Source organism: Sycon ciliatum, chromosome 7, assembly GCF_964019385.1.
Source record: "Sycon ciliatum chromosome 7, ocSycCili1.1, whole genome shotgun sequence".
NCBI classification, from domain to species: domain Eukaryota; kingdom Metazoa; phylum Porifera; class Calcarea; order Leucosolenida; family Sycettidae; genus Sycon; species Sycon ciliatum.
In genome coordinates, this window is record NC_088649.1 from 35167516 (window position 1) to 35187883 (window position 20368).

At 48.8% G+C, this 20368-nt stretch overlaps 1 protein-coding gene across 1 annotated transcript; it reads left to right on the forward strand.

The window, feature by feature from the left end:
- Positions 1-1192: 1192 nt before the first annotated feature.
- LOC135821408 (procathepsin L-like) lies at positions 1193-20368 on the forward strand. Its single transcript, XM_065334479.1, has 4 exons — positions 1193-1628; positions 16886-17104; positions 18482-18814; positions 19374-20368. Exons 1-4 carry the CDS (start codon positions 1371-1373, stop codon positions 19638-19640), a joined length of 1077 nt encoding a protein of 358 aa, XP_065190551.1. The 5' UTR covers positions 1193-1370; the 3' UTR covers positions 19641-20368.

The following is a 20368-nucleotide window of genomic DNA, read 5'->3' on the forward strand; positions in this document are numbered from 1 at the left end:
GGCCACAAGTTATGCTATGATACAATTTTTCCTTGGCTCACCATCTGAGTTCTTACAAGTTACAATGATAATTGGACAACAAAGGAAAAATATTTATGGTACCATAAAGTATTTAAATAACCGACGAGGAGACAACAGTCGTAAAATAGCAATGAAAAATATCAATTGTGCACTCATAACCATGTATAAACAATTAAAATGAAACAATTCCAGAACGTTTTCGTGTGACCATCATCAGTGGAACGTCGTCACATAGTAAGAATCACTAAAATAACCAGTTATATAGCTAGAGTAATATGAAAAGAAGCGTGAGAATGCAGGACAGCTAGCGGTTATGCATAACGCGTGTAGTGTGAACCTTTGCAGTGTATCTGAGAATGATTCTTACTATGTGACGATGTTCCACTGATGATGGTCACACGAAAACGTTCTGGAATTGTTTCATTTTAATTGTTTATACATGGTTATGAGTGCACAATTGATATTTTTCATTGGTACCATAAAGACTTTTCTCAAGGTTTGGAGACTCCACTGTAGCCAATACTTGAATCCATACATCCTGTACACACACCTTGTACACACTCTCTCTAACGGTCTCTAGGCTACACTGCAATTGATATACATTAGATCAAATTTTCGGGCAAGGCCCATCATCAGGAATAAGCTTATTCCTGATGATGGGCCTTGCCCGAAAATTTGATCTAATGTATATCAATTGCAGTGTAGCCTAGAGACCGTTAGAGAGAGTGTGTACAAGGTGTGTGTACAGGATGTATGGATTGGTACCATAAAGGTGAACATTATTAGATCTTCACTAGTTTGAGGGAAAGACACAAACGGGAAAAGTCTGAAGAAAAAATTGACTGTCACCACCAGGTTATTAGATCTAAAACTAATACAAGAAACACTGATATTCTAAAGCTAGCACTATCGGAGGCGAGATTAAAATGAGCCTGGCAACCATTGGCAAAGCTGCAGCCAGGGCACCCTGCGATCGTGTATCATTCGCCTATGTATGGAAACTGCGCACCCTCTCGTGATCATCGCGTGATCACGTGAGTGACCGCTCAAAATGTTGCATTCGGCGCTCGGCATTGCATTCTTGTTGTGGCTTGCTCTTGGGAGAAATAGACTTCAGAAACACAATTGGAAGAGAATTCCGACATGGCCATATGGGGGATTGCCAAAACAATTGTGACAAAACTCAAAATTGACCCATTCATGGCCAAAAGCTAGGATACTTTACCTAGCTTTTGATACTTTGTCAAAAGCTAGGATATCATCTCTTTCTGAATGGACTGATATCGTCAAAGCGTACCAAAAAAACTGCAAGCTACGCATACGCTCACTGAGGGTTCTACTGTAGTAACATGAACAGAGCCGCCGTCAGGATTTTGCTCCTTCTATTTTGTTGTTGTTCGCCAAATTTCATCTCTCTCGCTTCCGTTCGCTCGTTCGCAAAGATGAAGTGCTTGATCGTTCTGGCGCTGGTCGCCGCCGTATCGGCCAAGTCCGTACTGGAGGAGCTAAAGATCTCCGAGGAGTGGGATACCTTCAAGACCCAGTTCGAGAAGCTGTACGGTACCGAAGAAGAGGAGGTCCGCCGCTACACCATCTTCAAGGGCGAGGTAAGCCTGAGCCTGCTAGCCTTGAGAACAGACGCCGTCAGCTCATGGCAGAAACCTGAGAAATACTTGACTGCCTTGCCGTATGTATGGGTGCATGGGGGCTACTTTGCAATAAATAATTCGACTTTTTGACTATTGTTTTGGTTGCATTCGTCGTAAAAGTTTCATTCCAACTTTTAGCGCACAACAATTTGACACCACAGAATCATAGCGCTAGCGCGCTACCGGGGCAATACAGACATGAAATCTAACAAAAAAAAAACGCTTCGAAAAGTAAAATGGAAGGTCCTGAATGAACGAGATGATTTTGTCCTCCAGGCTCCACGTGTGGGATGCCCTGGAAGTCGTAAAATAACTACTTGTCCAGACCGCGATGAGACTTGCCCACACAGCCCCAGTGCAGGGCACAGACTCAACGCTGCACAAAACTTCAGTCCTGGCACTGTTGGTACACACATGCCCACATGGTGGTTTCGGCACCACGAAGGGGCAACAATTTCGAAAGTGGAGTCGAATGTGGTACATGTACATGTACATGTGTGTCCTGACTCCTGATTGACTGGGGTATTTATTATTATTATTAGGCCAAACTAAAGAAGGTGTGTGGTTCGACTCACCCGACCGACCGTACAATTTCAGCCCGACCGTAACTTTTTTTCGGCGGGCTGTCGTGTGACTGACGTACGTGGACTGAACACGTCCACGTCTACGTGCTGTGCGGCGTGAGTCTGCGGACGCAGGCGGCTCCTTTTGGACTTGACTTGTAGTTGTACTGCAGTGCAGTGCAGTGAGTGGTACGACTGCTGCCTTGTGCTGGTAGTAGAGTCTACTCGATACGCGTATACAGTGTATTTACATGTACTAAAAAATATATTAAAAAAAAAATCCGCCCGCCCGCCCGTAAAAAAAATGTCCATGTTAGTCGAACCACACACCTTCTTTAGGTTGGCCTTATTATTATTATTATTATTATTATTATTATTATTATTATTATTATTATTATTATTATTATTATTATTATTATTATTATTATTATTATTGTGGAAGAGAAAAGGACATATGGATACGAGTTAAGAGTAACTCTCCATCACTGTAACATGATACTATATACAGTCAGAAAGTGCAATAACTAGGCACAAAACTGACAGAGTACTGAAACATTCGACGTCCTGACACCTAGCTTCAACACATCTCCGTAGCGCTAACCGACAGCCTTCCAACTTGGAAGGTTCAAGGTTATGGAAAAGACCAAAGAGGGGAAGGCAAGCGCAACGAAAACGAGCAAAAGCCACAGTCGCAACGGAACAAAGAATGTCGATTGTTACTGGACGATGACGAGACCAGTACGATATTTGACAAAGCGGTCTAACTACAATTCGTAGCAGCAAAGCAGCACACCACCCAACTTGGGTGGGTCATAAATATCAAAGATAAGTAAAGAAGGGGAAGCTTTGCGAAAACGAATTGTACAAGCCGAAAGCCAAACTCCTACAGTACTCCTCATGCATGTGCTGCTTTGCTGCTTCGAATTGTAGTTAGACCGCTTTGTCAAATATCGTACTGGTCTCGTCATCGTCCAGTAACAATCGACATTCTTTGTTCCGTTGCGACTGTGGCTTTTGCTCGTTTTCGTTGCGCTTGCCTTCCCCTCTTTGGTCTTTTCCATAACCTTGAACCTTCCAAGTTGGAAGGCTGTCGGTTAGCGCTACGGAGATGTGTTGAAGCTAGGTGTCAGGACGTCGAATGTTTCAGTACTCTGTCAGTTTTGTGCCTAGTTATTGCACTTTCTGACTGTATATAGTATCATGTTACAGTGATGGAGAGTTACTCTTAACTCGTATCCATATGTCCTTTTCTCTTCCACATTTATTTATGGCTCAACATCCGAGTTTCAAATTGCACACCTGATGAGCCGTCACGAACCATACGGCGAAACGTACGTCGTGTGAAACAACTTGTTTTGTAGTCAACTAGTCCATCACAATGTCATGCATGAGGAGTACTGTAGGAGTTTGGCTTTCGGCTTGTACAATTCGTTTTCGCAAAGCTTCCCCTTCTTTACTTATCTTTGATATTTATGACCCACCCAAGTTGGGTGGTGTGCTGCTTTGCTGCTTCGAATTGTAGTTAGACCGCTTTGTCAAACATCGTACTGGTCTCGTCATCGTCCAGTAACAATCGACATTCTTTGTTCCGTTGCGACTGTGGCTTTTGCTCGTTTTCGTTGCGCTTGCCTTCCCCTCTTTGGTCTTTTCCATAACCTTGAACCTTCCAAGTTGGAAGGCTGTCGGTTAGCGCTACGGAGATGTGTTGAAGCTAGGTGTCAGGACGTCGAATGTTTCAGTACTCTGTCAGTTTTGTGCCTAGTTATTGCACTTTCTGACTGTATATAGTATCATGTTACAGTGATGGAGAGTTACTCTTAACTCGTATCCATATGTCCTTTTCTCTTCCACATTTATTTATGGCTCAACATCCGAGTTTCAAATTGCACACCTGATGAGCCGTCACGAACCATACGGCGAAACGTACGTCGTGTGAAACAACTTGTTTTGTAGTCAACTAGTCCATCACAATGTCATGCATGAGGAGTACTGTAGGAGTTTGGCTTTCGGCTTGTACAATTCGTTTTCGCAAAGCTTCCCCTTCTTTACTTATCTTTGATATTTATGACCCACCCAAGTTGGGTGGTGTGCTGCTTTGCTGCTTCGAATTGTAGTTAGACCGCTTTGTCAAATATCGTACTGGTCTCGTCATCGTCCAGTAACAATCGACATTCTTTGTTCCGCTGCGACTGTGGCTTTTGCTCGTTTTCGTTGCGCTTGCCTTCCCCTCTTTGGTCTTTTCCATAACCTTGAACCTTCCAAGTTGGAAGGCTGTCGGTTAGCGCTACGGAGATGTGTTGAAGCTAGGTGTCAGGACGTCGAATGTTTCAGTACTCTGTCAGTTTTGTGCCTAGTTATTGCACTTTCTGACTGTATATAGTATCATATTACAGTGATGGAGAGTTACTCTTAACTCGTATCCATATGTCCTTTTCTCTTCCACATTTATTTATGGCTCAACATCCGAGTTTCAAATTATTATTATTATTATTATTATTATTATTGGATGACGACTACACCATAGCTCAGTGGTTAGAGCATCGCTGGCTACAAGCGAGGGTCCCTGGTTCGAGTCCTGGTGGTGACAGTCGATTTTTTCTTCAGACTTTTCCCGTTTGTCTCTTTCCCTCAAAACCAGTTAATATTTTATGACTTGGGGCTCCCCGCGTGCTAGTTTGTACGTGAAGTGTGTGGGTACTAGAGGGCTGCGTCCCACCCGCCTGTGTGGATTCACAGGAAGTGTGAGTTACTAAGTCTGAAGAAAATGTTGAACGGTCTCTGCTTGGATGACGACTACACCATAGCTCAGTGGTTAGAGCATCGCTGGCTACAAGCGAGGGTCCCTGGTTCGAGTCCTGGTGGTGACAGTCGATTTTTTCTTCAGACTTTTCCCGTTTGTCTCTTTCCCTCAAAACCAGTTAATATTTTATGACTTGGGGCTCCCCGCGTGCTAGTTTGTACGTGAAGTGTGTGGGTACTAGAGGGCTGCGTCCCACCCGCCTGTGTGGATTCACAGGAAGTGTGAGTTACTAAGTCTGAAGAAAATGTTGAACGGTCTCTGCTTGGATGACGACTACACCATAGCTCAGTGGTTAGAGCATCGCTGGCTACAAGCGAGGGTCCCTGGTTCGAGTCCTGGTGGTGACAGTCGATTTTTTCTTCAGACTTTTCCCGTTTGTCTCTTTCCCTCAAAACCAGTTAATATTTTATGACTTGGGGCTCCCCGCGTGCTAGTTTGTACGTGAAGTGTGTGGGTACTAGAGGGCTGCGTCCCACCCGCCTGTGTGGATTCACAGGAAGTGTGAGTTACTAAGTCTGAAGAAAATGTTGAACGGTCTCTGCTTGGATGACGACTACACCATAGCTCAGTGGTTAGAGCATCGCTGGCTACAAGCGAGGGTCCCTGGTTCGAGTCCTGGTGGTGACAGTCGATTTTTTCTTCAGACTTTTCCCGTTTGTCTCTTTCCCTCAAAACCAGTTAATATTTTATGACTTGGGGCTCCCCGCGTGCTAGTTTGTACGTGAAGTGTGTGGGTACTAGAGGGCTGCGTCCCACCCGCCTGTGTGGATTCACAGGAAGTGTGAGTTACTAAGTCTGAAGAAAATGTTGAACGGTCTCTGCTTGGATGACGACTACACCATAGCTCAGTGGTTAGAGCATCGCTGGCTACAAGCGAGGGTCCCTGGTTCGAGTCCTGGTGGTGACAGTCGATTTTTTCTTCAGACTTTTCCCGTTTGTCTCTTTCCCTCAAAACCAGTTAATATTATTATTATTATTATTATTATTATTATTATTATTCAAACAGTAGTTTGGAGGCGGTGGGAAAAACAGTTTCGTAATACGTATTCGCATGCAACGACGCAAATCCACACAATTCAGTAGACACTTTTTCTATCAAACGTTTTCTTTCCCTTCTCTTCAGGATAGTACAGGGAATGTTGGAAATTAGAAAAACACATAACTATATAAAGAATGAAAGAAAGAAAAGTCAACACTTCAACATAGGTGTTAATAATGATTAAAGTGTTAAAAACTCAAAAACAAACAGCTGCAAGTTGTAGACAAACACGTTGAACACATCAGGGAACACTTGTCACACTTTCACGAGGTGTGACACCAAACAACTGCAACGATAACGCATTCTCCTTCTGTACACATAGTTCTGGATCTAGTTTACGAATATGCAGAGCTTCTAACACAGCAAGATGTAACTTAGACCTTCCACGAGTCAAAATCGAAAAGATATCATCACTATACAACTTACGACAACTAGCACTGCCCGGCAAATGACGCTTGATGGACAATGTCCGATCACTTAGCTCTGTCACCTTCGACGCCTGCCGTTGTTCTCTTCCGTTAGGGTTGTTTGGTTGGTTGCTCCGGTCCACACCTCCAACGTCAGTTGATTTCATGTCCGTTTTTGTTGATTTCATGGCCGTTTTCGTGTCACTTCTTGGTCTTCCTCGTTTCCTCTTGTTGATCGTTGTTGTCACTTCCATTATCGACGTATTCAGATCCCCAGTACTCCGTCTCTTCACCTTGCTTCTGGTAACTCTTCCGGTGTCTATGAGCTCCAGTGTCACATTGGGTGGTTTTCGAGACGGTCTCCCTCGCTTCCTCACGCTTGTCTGAGATGGGCCAAGCTCCCCGCCCGTCGAGGCGGAGGCGCGCATGCGTACATCCCTTCAACACCTGGGCGCACGCATCCGTCAACATGTGCCGTTAGGTCTTGTCCCTGTTGACGCTCGTGGTACTCGTCCTCGTCGTGGCCGTCCTCCAAAATGTGCTGTGCAGTCCGATACTGGAACGCATTTGTCTGCGTCCAGTGTAGATGTACGCATGCGCGCCTCCGCCTCGACGGGCGGGGAGCTTGGCCCATCTCAGACAAGCGTGAGGAAGCGAGGGAGACCGTCTCGAAAACCACCCAATGTGACACTGGAGCTCATAGACACCGGAAGAGTTACCAGAAGCAAGGTGAAGAGACGGAGTACTGGGGATCTGAATACGTCGATAATGGAAGTGACAACAACGATCAACAAGAGGAAACGAGGAAGACCAAGAAGTGACACGAAAACGGCCATGAAATCAACAAAAACGGACATGAAATCAACGGACGTTGGAGGTGTGGACCGGAGCAACCAACCAAACAAGCCTAACGGAAGAGAACAACGGCAGGCGTCGAAGGTGACAGAGCTAAGTGATCGGACATCGTCCATCAAGCGTCATTTGTCGGGCAGTGCTAGTTGTCGTAAGTTGTATAGTGATGATATCTTTTCGATTTTGACTCGTGGAAGGTCTAAGTTACATCTTGCTGTGTTAGAAGCTCTGTATATTCGTAAACTAGATCCAGAACTATGTGTACAGAAGGAGAATGTGTTATCGTTGCAGTTGTTTGGTGTCACACCTCGTGAAAGTGTGACAAGTGTTCCCTGATGTGTTCAACGTGTTTGTCTACAACTTGCAGCTGTTTGTTTTTGAGTTTTTAACACTTTAATCATTTTTAACACCTATGTTGAAGTGTTGACTTTTCTTTCTTTCATTCTCTATATAGTTATGTGTTTTTCTAATTTCCAACATTCCCTGTACTATCCTGAAGAGAAGGGAAAGAAAACGTTTGATAGAAAAAGTGTCTACTGAATTGTGTGGATTATTATTATTATTATTATTATTATTATTTGTTTTACATCGGAAGCTCAACAGTGCAGCTGCACAAATATGAAGAGGCCGATGGGACAAAAAAATTAAAAAAAATAAATAAATAAATAAACAATGTATAATATACATCAGTGTAAATGTTCAAATGTTTAGAAAAAAAGGGGGATGAGTGGTGAACATAAAGAGAAAAGAAGAAAAACGTATGCTGAATGAACCTGGGCAATATATACATGTAGCTGGTGAGAGACTAAACGTTGCCAACATTGTCAAACAAAATTGCACGATATCGTTCAAACCAAACTGGATCATCCAATAAGCGCTTAAAACCACGATCGAACTGAGAGGTAAACAAAGAGGATTTCAAGTCATTAGGTAGAGCATTAAAAAACAGAGCAGCACGAAGTACAAAGGATTTTTGACCGAGTGTTGTTCTGCATTTTAAATAAGGGATATCATGTGTGTCGCGATTACGCGTGCTCCGGGTAGATTGCGGGGCTGGGAATAACGATGTAAATACAGGCAAAGGGCGAAGAATATGATTATTGAAAATGAACTTCCCAGTTGACACCAGAAAATAGTAGTCCAGGGGGCTTAACATCAAGGTTTTTCAGAAGACCAGAAATACTGTCCCGGCTCGAAGCCCCACAAGCCGCTCGGATAGCTCTATTGTACACGCTTACTAGACGATTGTGATCCTTCGCAGTAATGAGTGTGACGAAGGAACAGATGCAGTACAGAATGTCAGGAAGAACGACAGACAGGATGTACTGCCGGCGTGCAAGTTTGCTCAGTTGCCGGAAGGTGCGACGTAAGACACCCACCTTCTGGGATACTTTTCTAACAATTACATCGATATGGGTAGCGTATACATGTACATGGTTTACTAACACATACTTGTACATGAGTAGTAAATTATATTGATTCTTCTGTAACTTCGAGATCCATGAAAGAAATCTTATGAAATAATTGTCTGTACGCTTCCTGTGGACAGCACAGATACAATGCCACGACAAAACTAGACCAGACGTGTGCCCGTGCCTGTGGCCAGACTTGACCGATGCAGCCTTCCGATGTTTACAAGATCCGGCACAGTGTGTACTGTACAGAACACATTGCATTGGGAACAATACCAAATTATTGTGTAGTGGCGTTCTTCAGGCTACGGTCCACTTCGGAGGGCGTGACTACTAGTAACCATGGTAGCCATGGTAACACCAGGAGAAAATCCAAGAATCTCACCAGATCGACAAGGAGACAAAAGTCGTAAAATGGCATTAAATAAGAAAGATCAATTGTGCACTCATAACAACAGCAACAAATGAAGAAAGGTAAGCTCCATAACATGATGAAAGTCACAAGAAAATGTTATGGAGCTTACCTTTCTTCATTATTTGCTGTTGTTATGAGTGCACAATTGATCTTATTTATTGCCAATCTAACCAGAGGCCAAGAAATTCATACGGGAGTGGAAAAATTCGCAACAACCAGCAATTCAAGACGCGGGCAGACAACAACCTACATGTAAGTATCGGCTACAAGTCAACAGGAGAGACGTTAGTGCCCCGGACAATCCAGAACGGAATCAAAAATACAAATGTACATACTATGTTCATTCAGAAAAAACAATATCCATAGAGATACGCTGCACGGAAGACGGTCCAAAAACAGTTAAAACTGGAGAAGAACAGCTACACGTACATGTACATGTATCAAAATATTTACTGGCCAGTTTTCCTGCATAACGTTATTGGTAGCTGCCAGTCACACTAAAACATACCAGACCCATACATTGGCTCCTCAGTCTCCACACTTTCATCTTCCAAGTCCTTGTTGTTCCTGATGAGTCCCTTTCTCCTCGACTGTACTGCTGCACTGCACTTTGCAAGGCAATTCTCCATGGGTGAAGCATCGAGATCCGAGAAGGCTGAGCGGACACAGTCTCCAACAAGGCAAATCATTTCGCTAATAGGATGTGCTCAAAAACTTGAAAAGTACCAATGCCAAAGGTTGAAATGGATGACAGCCAGGTAAACAGCAATGTTGACAACACATGCAGACTGCGTTTCAGGCAAATACGACCATACCGGTTTGTTTAAGCACTCATTGCGATTCTGTGTCGCGCCCTTCTCGTACTTCAGTAGCAGCTTCTTGTGGCAAGTTCACAATACCCTGGCACCATCATAGCTAGGCTTGGGAATGGGGTTGGGGATCAGGGCAACTAACTGCCACTATAGTTTTAGATTGAGTTTCAATTATCTACTACTACAGTAAAACCTGTGACTAACGACCACCACCACTTGGGGCCAGAGAAAGCGGTCTTTAGTGGCAGGTGGTCCTTAGTTAGAGGTTTGCGCCACACAACCATGATTATATGAATGTGAGACCGTCCGTGCCTGGCGAAGTGGTCTGTAGTACCAGGCTGGTCGCTAGTCACGGTGGTCTGTAGTACCAGGCTGGTCGCTAGTCACGGTGGTCTGTAGTACCAGGCTGGTCGCTAGTCACGGTGGTCTGTAGTACCAGGCTGGTCGCTAGTCACGGTGGTCTGTAGTACCAGGCTGGTCGCTAGTCACGGTGGTCTGTAGTACCAGGCTGGTCGCTAGTCACGGTGGTCTGTAGTACCAGGCTGGTCGCTAGTCACGGTGGTCTGTAGTACCAGGCTGGTCGCTAGTCACGGTGGTCTGTAGTACCAGGCTGGTCGCTAGTCACGGTGGTCTGTAGTACCAGGCTGGTCGCTAGTCACGGTGGTCTGTAGTACCAGGCTGGTCGCTAGTCACGGTGGTCTGTAGTACCAGGCTGGTCGCTAGTCACGGTGGTCTGTAGTACCAGGCTGGTCGCTAGTCACGGTGGTCTGTAGTACCAGGCTGGTCGCTAGTCACGGTGGTCTGTAGTACCAGGCTGGTCGCTAGTCACGGTGGTCTGTAGTACCAGGCTGGTCGCTAGTCACGGTGGTCTGTAGTACCAGGCTGGTCGCTAGTCACGGTGGTCTGTAGTACCAGGCTGGTCGCTAGTCACGGTGGTCTGTAGTACCAGGCTGGTCGCTAGTCACGGTGGTCTGTAGTACCAGGCTGGTCGCTAGTCACGGTGGTCTGTAGTACCAGGCTGGTCGCTAGTCACGGTGGTCTGTAGTACCAGGCTGGTCGCTAGTCACGGTGGTCTGTAGTACCAGGCTGGTCGCTAGTCACGGTGGTCTGTAGTACCAGGCTGGTCGCTAGTCACGGTGGTCTGTGACTGTAGTACCAGGCTGGTCGCTAGTCACGGTGGTCTGTAGTACCAGGCTGGTCGCTAGTCACGGTGGTCTGTAGTACCAGGCTGGTCGCTAGTCACGGTGGTCTGTAGTACCAGGCTGGTCGCTAGTCACGGTGGTCTGTAGTACCAGGCTGGTCGCTAGTCACGGTGGTCTGTAGTACCAGGCTGGTCGCTAGTCACGGTGGTCTGTAGTACCAGGCTGGTCGCTAGTCACGGTGGTCTGTAGTACCAGGCTGGTCGCTAGTCACGGTGGTCTGTAGTACCAGGCTGGTCGCTAGTCACGGTGGTCTGTAGTACCAGGCTGGTCGCTAGTCACGGTGGTCTGTGGTACCAGGCTGGTCGCTAGTCACGGTGGTCTGTAGTACCAGGCTGGTCGCTAGTCACGGTGGTCTGTAGTACCAGGCTGGTCGCTAGTCACGGTGGTCTGTAGTACCAGGCTGGTCGCTAGTCACGGTGGTCTGTGACTGTAGTACCAGGCTGGTCGCTAGTCACGGTGGTCTGTAGTACCAGGCTGGTCGCTAGTCACGGTGGTCTGTAGTACCAGGCTGGTCGCTAGTCACGGTGGTCTGTAGTACCAGGCTGGTCGCTAGTCACGGTGGTCTGTAGTACCAGGCTGGTCGCTAGTCACGGTGGTCTGTAGTACCAGGCTGGTCGCTAGTCACGGTGGTCTGTAGTACCAGGCTGGTCGCTAGTCACGGTGGTCTGTAGTACCAGGCTGGTCGCTAGTCACGGTGGTCTGTAGTACCAGGCTGGTCGCTAGTCACGGTGGTCTGTAGTACCAGGCTGGTCGCTAGTCACGGTGGTCTGTAGTACCAGGCTGGTCGCTAGTCACGGTGGTCTGTAGTACCAGGCTGGTCGCTAGTCACGGTGGTCTGTAGTACCAGGCTGGTCGCTAGTCACGGTGGTCTGTAGTACCAGGCTGGTCGCTAGTCACGGTGGTCTGTAGTACCAGGCTGGTCGCTAGTCACGGTGGTCTGTAGTACCAGGCTGGTCGCTAGTCACGGTGGTCTGTAGTACCAGGCTGGTCGCTAGTCACGGTGGTCTGTAGTACCAGGCTGGTCGCTAGTCACGGTGGTCTGTAGTACCAGGCTGGTCGCTAGTCACGGTGGTCTGTAGTACCATGCTGGTCGCTAGTCACGGTGGTCTGTAGTACCAGGCTGGTCGCTAGTCACGGTGGTCTGTAGTACCAGGCTGGTCGCTAGTCACGGTGGTCTGTAGTACCAGGCTGGTCGCTAGTCACGGTGGTCTGTAGTACCAGGCTGGTCGCTAGTCACGGTGGTCTGTAGTACCAGGCTGGTCGCTAGTTACGGTGGTCTGTAGTAGCAGACTGGTCGCTAGTCACGGTGGTCTGTAGTAGCAGACTGGTCGCTAGTCACGGTGGTCTGTAGTAGCAGACTGGTCGCTAGTCACGGTGGTCTGTAGTAGCAGACTGGTCGCTAGTCACGGTGGTCTGTAGTAGCAGACTGGTCGCTAGTCACGGTGGTCTGTAGTAGCAGACTGGTCGCTAGTCACGGTGGTCTGTAGTACCAGGCTGGTCGCTAGTCACGGTGGTCTGTAGTACCAGGCTGGTCGCTAGTCACGGTGGTCTGTAGTACCAGGCTGGTCGCTAGTCACGGTGGTCTGTAGTACCAGGCTGGTCGCTAGTCACGGTGGTCTGTAGTACCAGGCTGGTCGCTAGTCACGGTGGTCTGTAGTACCAGGCTGGTCGCTAGTCACGGTGGTCTGTAGTACCAGGCTGGTCGCTAGTCACGGTGGTCTGTAGTACCAGGCTGGTCGCTAGTCACGGTGGTCTGTAGTACCAGGCTGGTCGCTAGTCACGGTGGTCTGTAGTACCAGGCTGGTCGCTAGTCACGGTGGTCTGTAGTACCAGGCTGGTCGCTAGTCACGGTGGTCTGTAGTACCAGGCTGGTCGCTAGTCACGGTGGTCTGTAGTACCAGGCTGGTCGCTAGTCACGGTGGTCTGTAGTACCAGGCTGGTCGCTAGTCACGGTGGTCTGTAGTACCAGGCTGGTCGCTAGTCACGGTGGTCTGTAGTACCAGGCTGGTCGCTAGTCACGGTGGTCTGTAGTACCAGGCTGGTCGCTAGTCACGGTGGTCTGTAGTACCAGGCTGGTCGCTAGTCACGGTGGTCTGTAGTACCAGGCTGGTCGCTAGTCACGGTGGTCTGTAGTACCAGGCTGGTCGCTAGTCACGGTGGTCTGTAGTACCAGGCTGGTCGCTAGTCACGGTGGTCTGTAGTACCAGGCTGGTCGCTAGTCACGGTGGTCTGTAGTACCAGGCTGGTCGCTAGTCACGGTGGTCTGTAGTACCAGGCTGGTCGCTAGTCACGGTGGTCTGTAGTACCAGGCTGGTCGCTAGTCACGGTGGTCTGTAGTACCAGGCTGGTCGCTAGTCACGGTGGTCTGTAGTACCAGGCTGGTCGCTAATCACGGTGGTCTGTAGTACCAGGCTGGTCGCTAGTCACGGTGGTCTGTAGTACCAGGCTGGTCGCTAGTCACGGTGGTCTGTAGTACCAGGCTGGTCGCTAGTCACGGTGGTCTGTAGTACCAGGCTGGTCGCTAGTCACGGTGGTCTGTAGTACCAGGCTGGTTGCTAGTCACGGTGGTCTGTAGTACCAGGCTGGTTGCTAGTCACGGTGGTCTGTAGTACCAGGCTGGTCGCTAGTCACGGTGGTCTGTAGTACCAGGCTGGTCGCTAGTCACGGTGGTCTGTAGTACCAGGCTGGTCGCTAGTCACGGTGGTCTGTAGTACCAGGCTGGTCGCTAGTCACGGTGGTCTGTAGTACCAGGCTGGTCGCTAGTCACGGTGGTCTGTAGTACCAGGCTGGTCGCTAGTCACGGTGGTCTGTAGTACCAGGCTGGTCGCTAGTCACGGTGGTCTGTAGTACCAGGCTGGTCGCTAGTCACGGTGGTCTGTAGTACCAGGCTGGTCGCTAGTCACGGTGGTCTGTAGTACCAGGCTGGTCGCTAGTCACGGTGGTCTGTAGTACCAGGCTGGTCGCTAGTCACGGTGGTCTGTAGTACCAGGCTGGTCGCTAGTCACGGTGGTCTGTAGTACCAGGCTGGTCGCTAGTCACGGTGGTCTGTAGTACCAGGCTGGTCGCTAGTCACGGTGGTCTGTAGTACCAGGCTGGTCGCTAGTCACGGTGGTCTGTATTACCAGGCTGGTCGCTAGTCACGGTGGTCTGTAGTACCAGGCTGGTCGCTAGTCACGGTGGTCTGTAGTACCAGGCTGGTCGCTAGTCACGGTGGTCTGTAGTACCAGGCTGGTCGCTAGTCACGGTGGTCTGTAGTACCAGGCTGGTCGCTAGTCACGGTGGTCTGTAGTACCAGGCTGGTCGCTAATCACGGTGGTCTGTAGTACCAGGCTGGTCGCTAGTCACGGTGGTCTGTAGTACCAGGCTGGTCGCTAGTCACGGTGGTCTGTAGTACCAGGCTGGTCGCTAGTCACGGTGGTCTGTAGTACCAGGCTGGTCGCTAGTCACGGTGGTCTGTAGTACCAGGCTGGTCGCTAGTCACGGTGGTCTGTAGTACCAGGCTGGTCGCTAGTCACGGTGGTCTGTAGTACCAGGCTGGTCGCTAGTCACGGTGGTCTGTAGTACCAGGCTGGTCGCTAGTCACGGTGGTCTGTAGTACCAGGCTGGTCGCTAGTCACGGTGGTCTGTAGTACCAGGCTGGTCGCTAGTCACGGTGGTCTGTAGTACCAGGCTGGTCGCTAGTCACGGTGGTCTGTAGTACCAGGCTGGTCGCTAGTCACGGTGGTCTGTAGTACCAGGCTGGTCGCTAGTCACGGTGGTCTGTAGTACCAGGCTGGTCGCTAGTCACGGTGGTCTGTAGTACCAGGCTGGTCGCTAGTCACGGTGGTCTGTAGTACCAGGCTGGTCGCTAGTCACGGTGGTCTGTAGTACCAGGCTGGTCGCTAGTCACGGTGGTCTGTAGTACCAGGCTGGTCGCTAGTCACGGTGGTCTGTAGTACCAGGCTGGTCGCTAGTCACGGTGGTCTGTAGTACCAGGCTGGTCGCTAGTCACGGTGGTCTGTAGTACAAGGCTGGTCGCTAGTCACGGTGGTCTGTAGTACCAGGCTGGTCGCTAATCACGGTGGTCTGTAGTACCAGGCTGGTCGCTAGTCACGGTGGTCTGTAGTACCAGGCTGGTCGCTAGTCACGGTGGTCTGTAGTACCAGGCTGGTCGCTAGTCACGGTGGTCTGTAGTACCAGGCTGGTCGCTAGTCACGGTGGTCTGTAGTACCAGGCTGGTTGCTAGTCACGGTGGTCTGTAGTACCAGGCTGGTTGCTAGTCACGGTGGTCTGTAGTACCAGGCTGGTCGCTAGTCACGGTGGTCTGTAGTACCAGGCTGGTCGCTAGTCACGGTGGTCTGTAGTACCAGGCTGGTCGCTAGTCACGGTGGTCTGTAGTACCAGGCTGGTCGCTAGTCACGGTGGTCTGTAGTACCAGGTTGGTCGCTAGTCACGGTGGTCTGTAGTACCAGGTTGGTCGCTAGTCACGGTGGTCTGTAGTACCAGGCTGGTCGCTAGTCACGGTGGTCTGTAGTACCAGGTTGGTCGCTAGTCACGGTGGTCTGTAGTACCAGACTGGTCGCTAGTCACGGTGGTCTGTAGTACCAGACTGGTCGCTAGTCACGGTGGTCTTTAGTCACAGGTTTTACTGTGCATTGCATAGACGTAGAGGGACAATGTACTCGTACGAGTATTATGCTTCTCTATAATTCTTTTCTGGCATCCCTGCACTCTGTTTACATACCAATGGTCTTTCCAGATCTTGTGACCTGCTTTGAATCTTTCATTCCGAAAGCTAAAAACAAGAATAAAACAGTAGTTGCTATGTCTCGTAATATTGGCCGGTGTTTCCGCCGAGTCTTGAGATGTTGCAATAAATAAATAAATAAATAAATGTTGTTGCTATGCAGTTGCCATGGTTACCATGCTCGAAACTTCAACGGCTAATTTCGGTACCTTCCATCACGTTTGCAGGGTAAAAAAATTATATCGTGGAGCTCCTTGTGGTCCCTCTACACGTTAAAACACTCAAAAAGCTGTGCACTCTCAACTGCAACAATATTTTGGGCTCCTGGCCCCCCTGTACCGTAAAGTACCGCCAGAGCGCCCCACCATCTCATCCTTTCGTGGTCGTAATGTGGAGGTGGTCTGCTGTCTATAGGTCATTCGACATGAACCTTGTACACATATTGCACGTTTTGCAGTCAATCCGTACCTTCGAGCGGACACAAGCTCCACACAAAAACCTGCCAAGTGTGACCTTAGTACACTAAGATTATCACATCGTACAAACTTCGTTGCACACTGCCATACGATTTTCCTTTCTCAGGCTGTATTATTATTATTATTATTATTATTATCAAATTTTTGATAGGGCAATCCCCACAGGCCGTGTAAAATCAAGGTGGGACGCTCTCGCGAGACGGGGCGCTCTGGCGGTACTTTACGGTACTATTATTTAGCAAAACGGCACGTTCCCGTGGGATTGTGCGTGTTGGAGCTGTTGTTATTGTACTTGTATTGATTTGGTGCATACTTATCTGCGTGTATATGTGCACAAGTGTGCACAAGTGAAGTAGGCATCCCCGCTTACATTGCGATAGTGCTTATAATAATAATATGTGCAACTTACGTTTGTCTGAAGGGTGCACCTACAACTATCACACTCACTTGCTCATGCGTGCGTGCACGTGTGCCTATGCGCGTCTGTATGTGCCTCTCTCCGTCTCTGCAGGCCCGCAAGATCGAGATGATCAACGCCCAGAACCTGACCTTTCAGCTGGGAGTCAACCAGTTTGCCGACATGACCGATGAGGAGTACGCACAGATGCTTGGCTATCGCCAGGACAAGTCTCTGAGCAGCGCCGAGTCTTTCGTTGGCAGCCCTGACGTGAAGCCGCCCGCCGAGGTCGACTGGGTCGCCAAGGGATACGTCACACCAATCAAGAACCAGGTATGTGTTTGCAAGACCTATGGTGTCAAGGCTTGAGTCTCCACTGCCACTTTGGTGGTGATAGTAAAGAGGTTCTGCAAAACGAAAAATGCGTACAAACGTTCGCTCTACGTCATGAAGTGCGAAACTTGGCACGAACTTTCGCAACTTTGGATGCGAAACTTGCAGGGATGGCGAAGTGAACTGTCGTAGGAAGTTTCGTGCAATGGGCCCATGGCATACGTGTACTTGACCCGTGTATACTACGAAAATATGCAGAACGCAAAGTTCGTGCGAAAATTTGTACCTACTTTCGCATAGCCAGTCTCTCTAGCTACCAGAAGCTAAACGTGGAGCAGACAATGGCCATGTCAAACCAGCGAACCGCTACTGGAGTTGCCATGTCAAACCAGCTAACCGCTACTGGAGTTGCCATGTCAAACCAGCGAACCGCTACTGGAGTTGCCATGTCAAACCAGCGAACCGCTACTGGAGTTGCCATGTCAAACCAGCGAACCGCTACTGGAGTTGCAAGTAAACCAATGTACATCAAGCGCACAAGCATAGCCGTCACCTAGTGCAAGTACAGTGATACCTGTCTAAGACGACCGCTCAAGGGACCTTCAAAATGTGGTCTCTGTTGCCAGGTGGTCTCCGTATCCAGGGCCGTTTGACTGGAAATAGCATCCCTTGGTCCTGGTTACAGTGGTCTTCTGGGGCAGGTGGTCACCTTATCCGAGTGGTCGCCTTGACAGGTTTTACTGTACAAGATTAGGACGACAGTGCCAACTCCCGCTACTCTGCAGCTACCTACTCTATCTAGCTTTGACGAGTTACATGTGTGTGTGTGTGATACCAGGCTTTCCAAGCTTACAGCAACCAGTTGTAGATACCCTTACCTTACCTCTGTCAGATCCTGCGCCGGTTGTGCCCTTTGACAGCATCGACGATCTCCTCAGAAGTCTACATGTAGATGACGAAAGCCATCTGCCTTGGAGAAGCCACAGTAAGAGCCAGCTCCATCTGGTGCTCCATCACTTCCCGTAAAATTCGCCTTTCAGAAGTCTGAACTTGTCCCTTTGTCTCTCTCTATCTTACTGTCATGTTTCACTTGCTTGCAACGCTGTTATGATGGTAATGTATTGATGAAGAGTGCAGGTTCAGACCGGTACTATGCCACAACTATGTATGTCGTATGTGGATGGCAGTCTGAAACACAATCAGATATGTACGGTCAGGGCAGGTATCGTTGATTCAGGCCCCGAGAGCGTAGCCCTCGGCCGAAGGCCTTGGGCTACGCTCTCGGGGCCTGAATCAACGATACTGCCCTGACATCCATGTCTGATTCTATACTTCTTGTGTGCTATATCTTGGGTGTGTGTGTGTGCTCACACGCAGGGCGCATGTGGCTCCAGCTGGGCGTTCAGCACGACCGGCTCCACCGAAGGCCAGCACTTCAAGAAGACTGGCAACCTTGTCTTGCTGTCCGAGCAGAACCTGATTGACTGCAGCCAAAAGGAGGGTGATCGTGGCTGTGGCGGAGGTTTCATGGACTATGGCTTCAAGTACATCATCGAGAACCACGGCATTGACACAGAGGAGAGCTACCCTTACACGGCCAAGGCCGGTACATGCCGCTTCAAGGAGTCCCACGTCGGCGCCACCCTCACCAGCTACAAGGACGTCCTGCCCCGCAAGTCCGAGAGCGCCCTGCAGGAGGCTGTTGCCTCGGTAAATACTTTTCTTACACATAAAAGAATACTCTCTGCATGGTGGCCCATATTAGAAGCTGTGTCTTAGGAGAACATATCCGGCTAAAGATAAGAAAGCTTTATCATACATGTATATACCACTCTTTGGTTTTAGATTATTACAATGAGAGTGCACAATCAATGGCTTGTCCACCAACTCTTTGTTTTACTGCTTGCTGCACCACAGCATAGTGTGTTGTTGGCCGGCCCACTGCGCTTCTACTCTGTTGGACCATCGTGTCTGTTGAACCAGGGAGTCGTAAAATACCGGTATTTTAAGACTCCCTGTGTTCAACCATTGTGTCATCATGTCTGTTGCAGCTTTCCCGGTCAGCTTATTGACTCTTGTTGTCGTTAAGAAATCTGATGATGTAAAATAGTGGTGTGGATGTTTTGAAAGTGCTACAGTCTGTTTCGGATGTGAAATATTTCCCAGCACTTGATTGCATTCGGCGATGTATAGAAACATATACATGTAATTGTAATACTCTTCACTCTCTGTGTGTTCTCTTCTGTTCCTGCCGGCTGTCGTATCGCAGGTTGGCCCAGTGTCGATTGCCATCGACGCCTCATCGACGTATTTCCGCTACTACAAGCACGGAGTCCTGATCGACAACAAGTGCACCAACGCTTACCCGAATCACGCTGCCCTGGTTGTCGGCTACGGTGTTGAGGAAGAGCAGGACTACTGGCTGGTCAAGAACACCTGGGGTACCAGCTGGGGAGACAAGGGATACATCAGGACGGCACGTAACCATGACAACATGTGCGGGATCGCCACGGACGCCAGCTATCCGATCGCCTAAGCACACATCGCCGGGACAGCGCCGTCAAAGAAAAAGCGCTCGCACACGCCTTTGTCGTGTGATGTTGTAACTTATCTACCATCAGTATAGCTGATTGCCACCGCCACAGCTGCTGCTGCTGCTGCTGCTGCTGCTGCTTGTGTGGCGCAATCTTCCTTACACTATCAGCCCGGATCATCCATTCGCGCTATGATCCAAGCTTGCAGCCTATATCAATCCTATCTTCTGAAAATTGTGGTCAGCTTGCTGTCTGATGATCGATTAAAACCGTGAAACTCAGAGTTACAGAAGAAACGCTTTTCATCCCTCTCAAGTGTGTTTATTTTATATAATGTATAATATTATTTCACCGTCCAATGGCAGAAGCCAATGCAAAGGAGGGGGCGTTAGCCCTCCATGGCAAGAGAAGGAAAAAAAGAAAAGAACATAATTATGTGACTCCCGTCCTGAATCCGACAAATGGCATACCAGTCTAACTGTACAATGTAGCTAGTGTGTTCAGCAGTAGCAGCAGTCGTCCCCTTTATTCTCATTCTCCTGTTCTTCTCTGCTGTACTGGCATTGTCAAGGTTTACTGTCTCGCTCTGCCAACGTCACTGTGCGTGATCATGTATGTCGCTGTGTTCGACAGTTTTGACTTTTCTCCGAGTTTATGTGGGCCAGTTCTGGGATGCTGTTTGCCGCTGTGAGCGTTTTGTTCTCTTTCGTAAAATCGATACTGGACTCTG

Coding starts and splice junctions, on each gene's coding strand:
- LOC135821408 (XM_065334479.1), top strand. CDS start 1,371: ATGAACAGAGCCGCCGTCAGGATTTTGCTCCTTCTATTTTGTTGTTGT. Junction 1,629..16,885: donor ACACCATCTTCAAGGGCGAG/GTAAGCCTGAGC, acceptor CCGTCTCTGCAG/GCCCGCAAGATCGAGATGAT. Junction 17,105..18,481: donor TCACACCAATCAAGAACCAG/GTATGTGTTTGC, acceptor GCTCACACGCAG/GGCGCATGTGGCTCCAGCTG.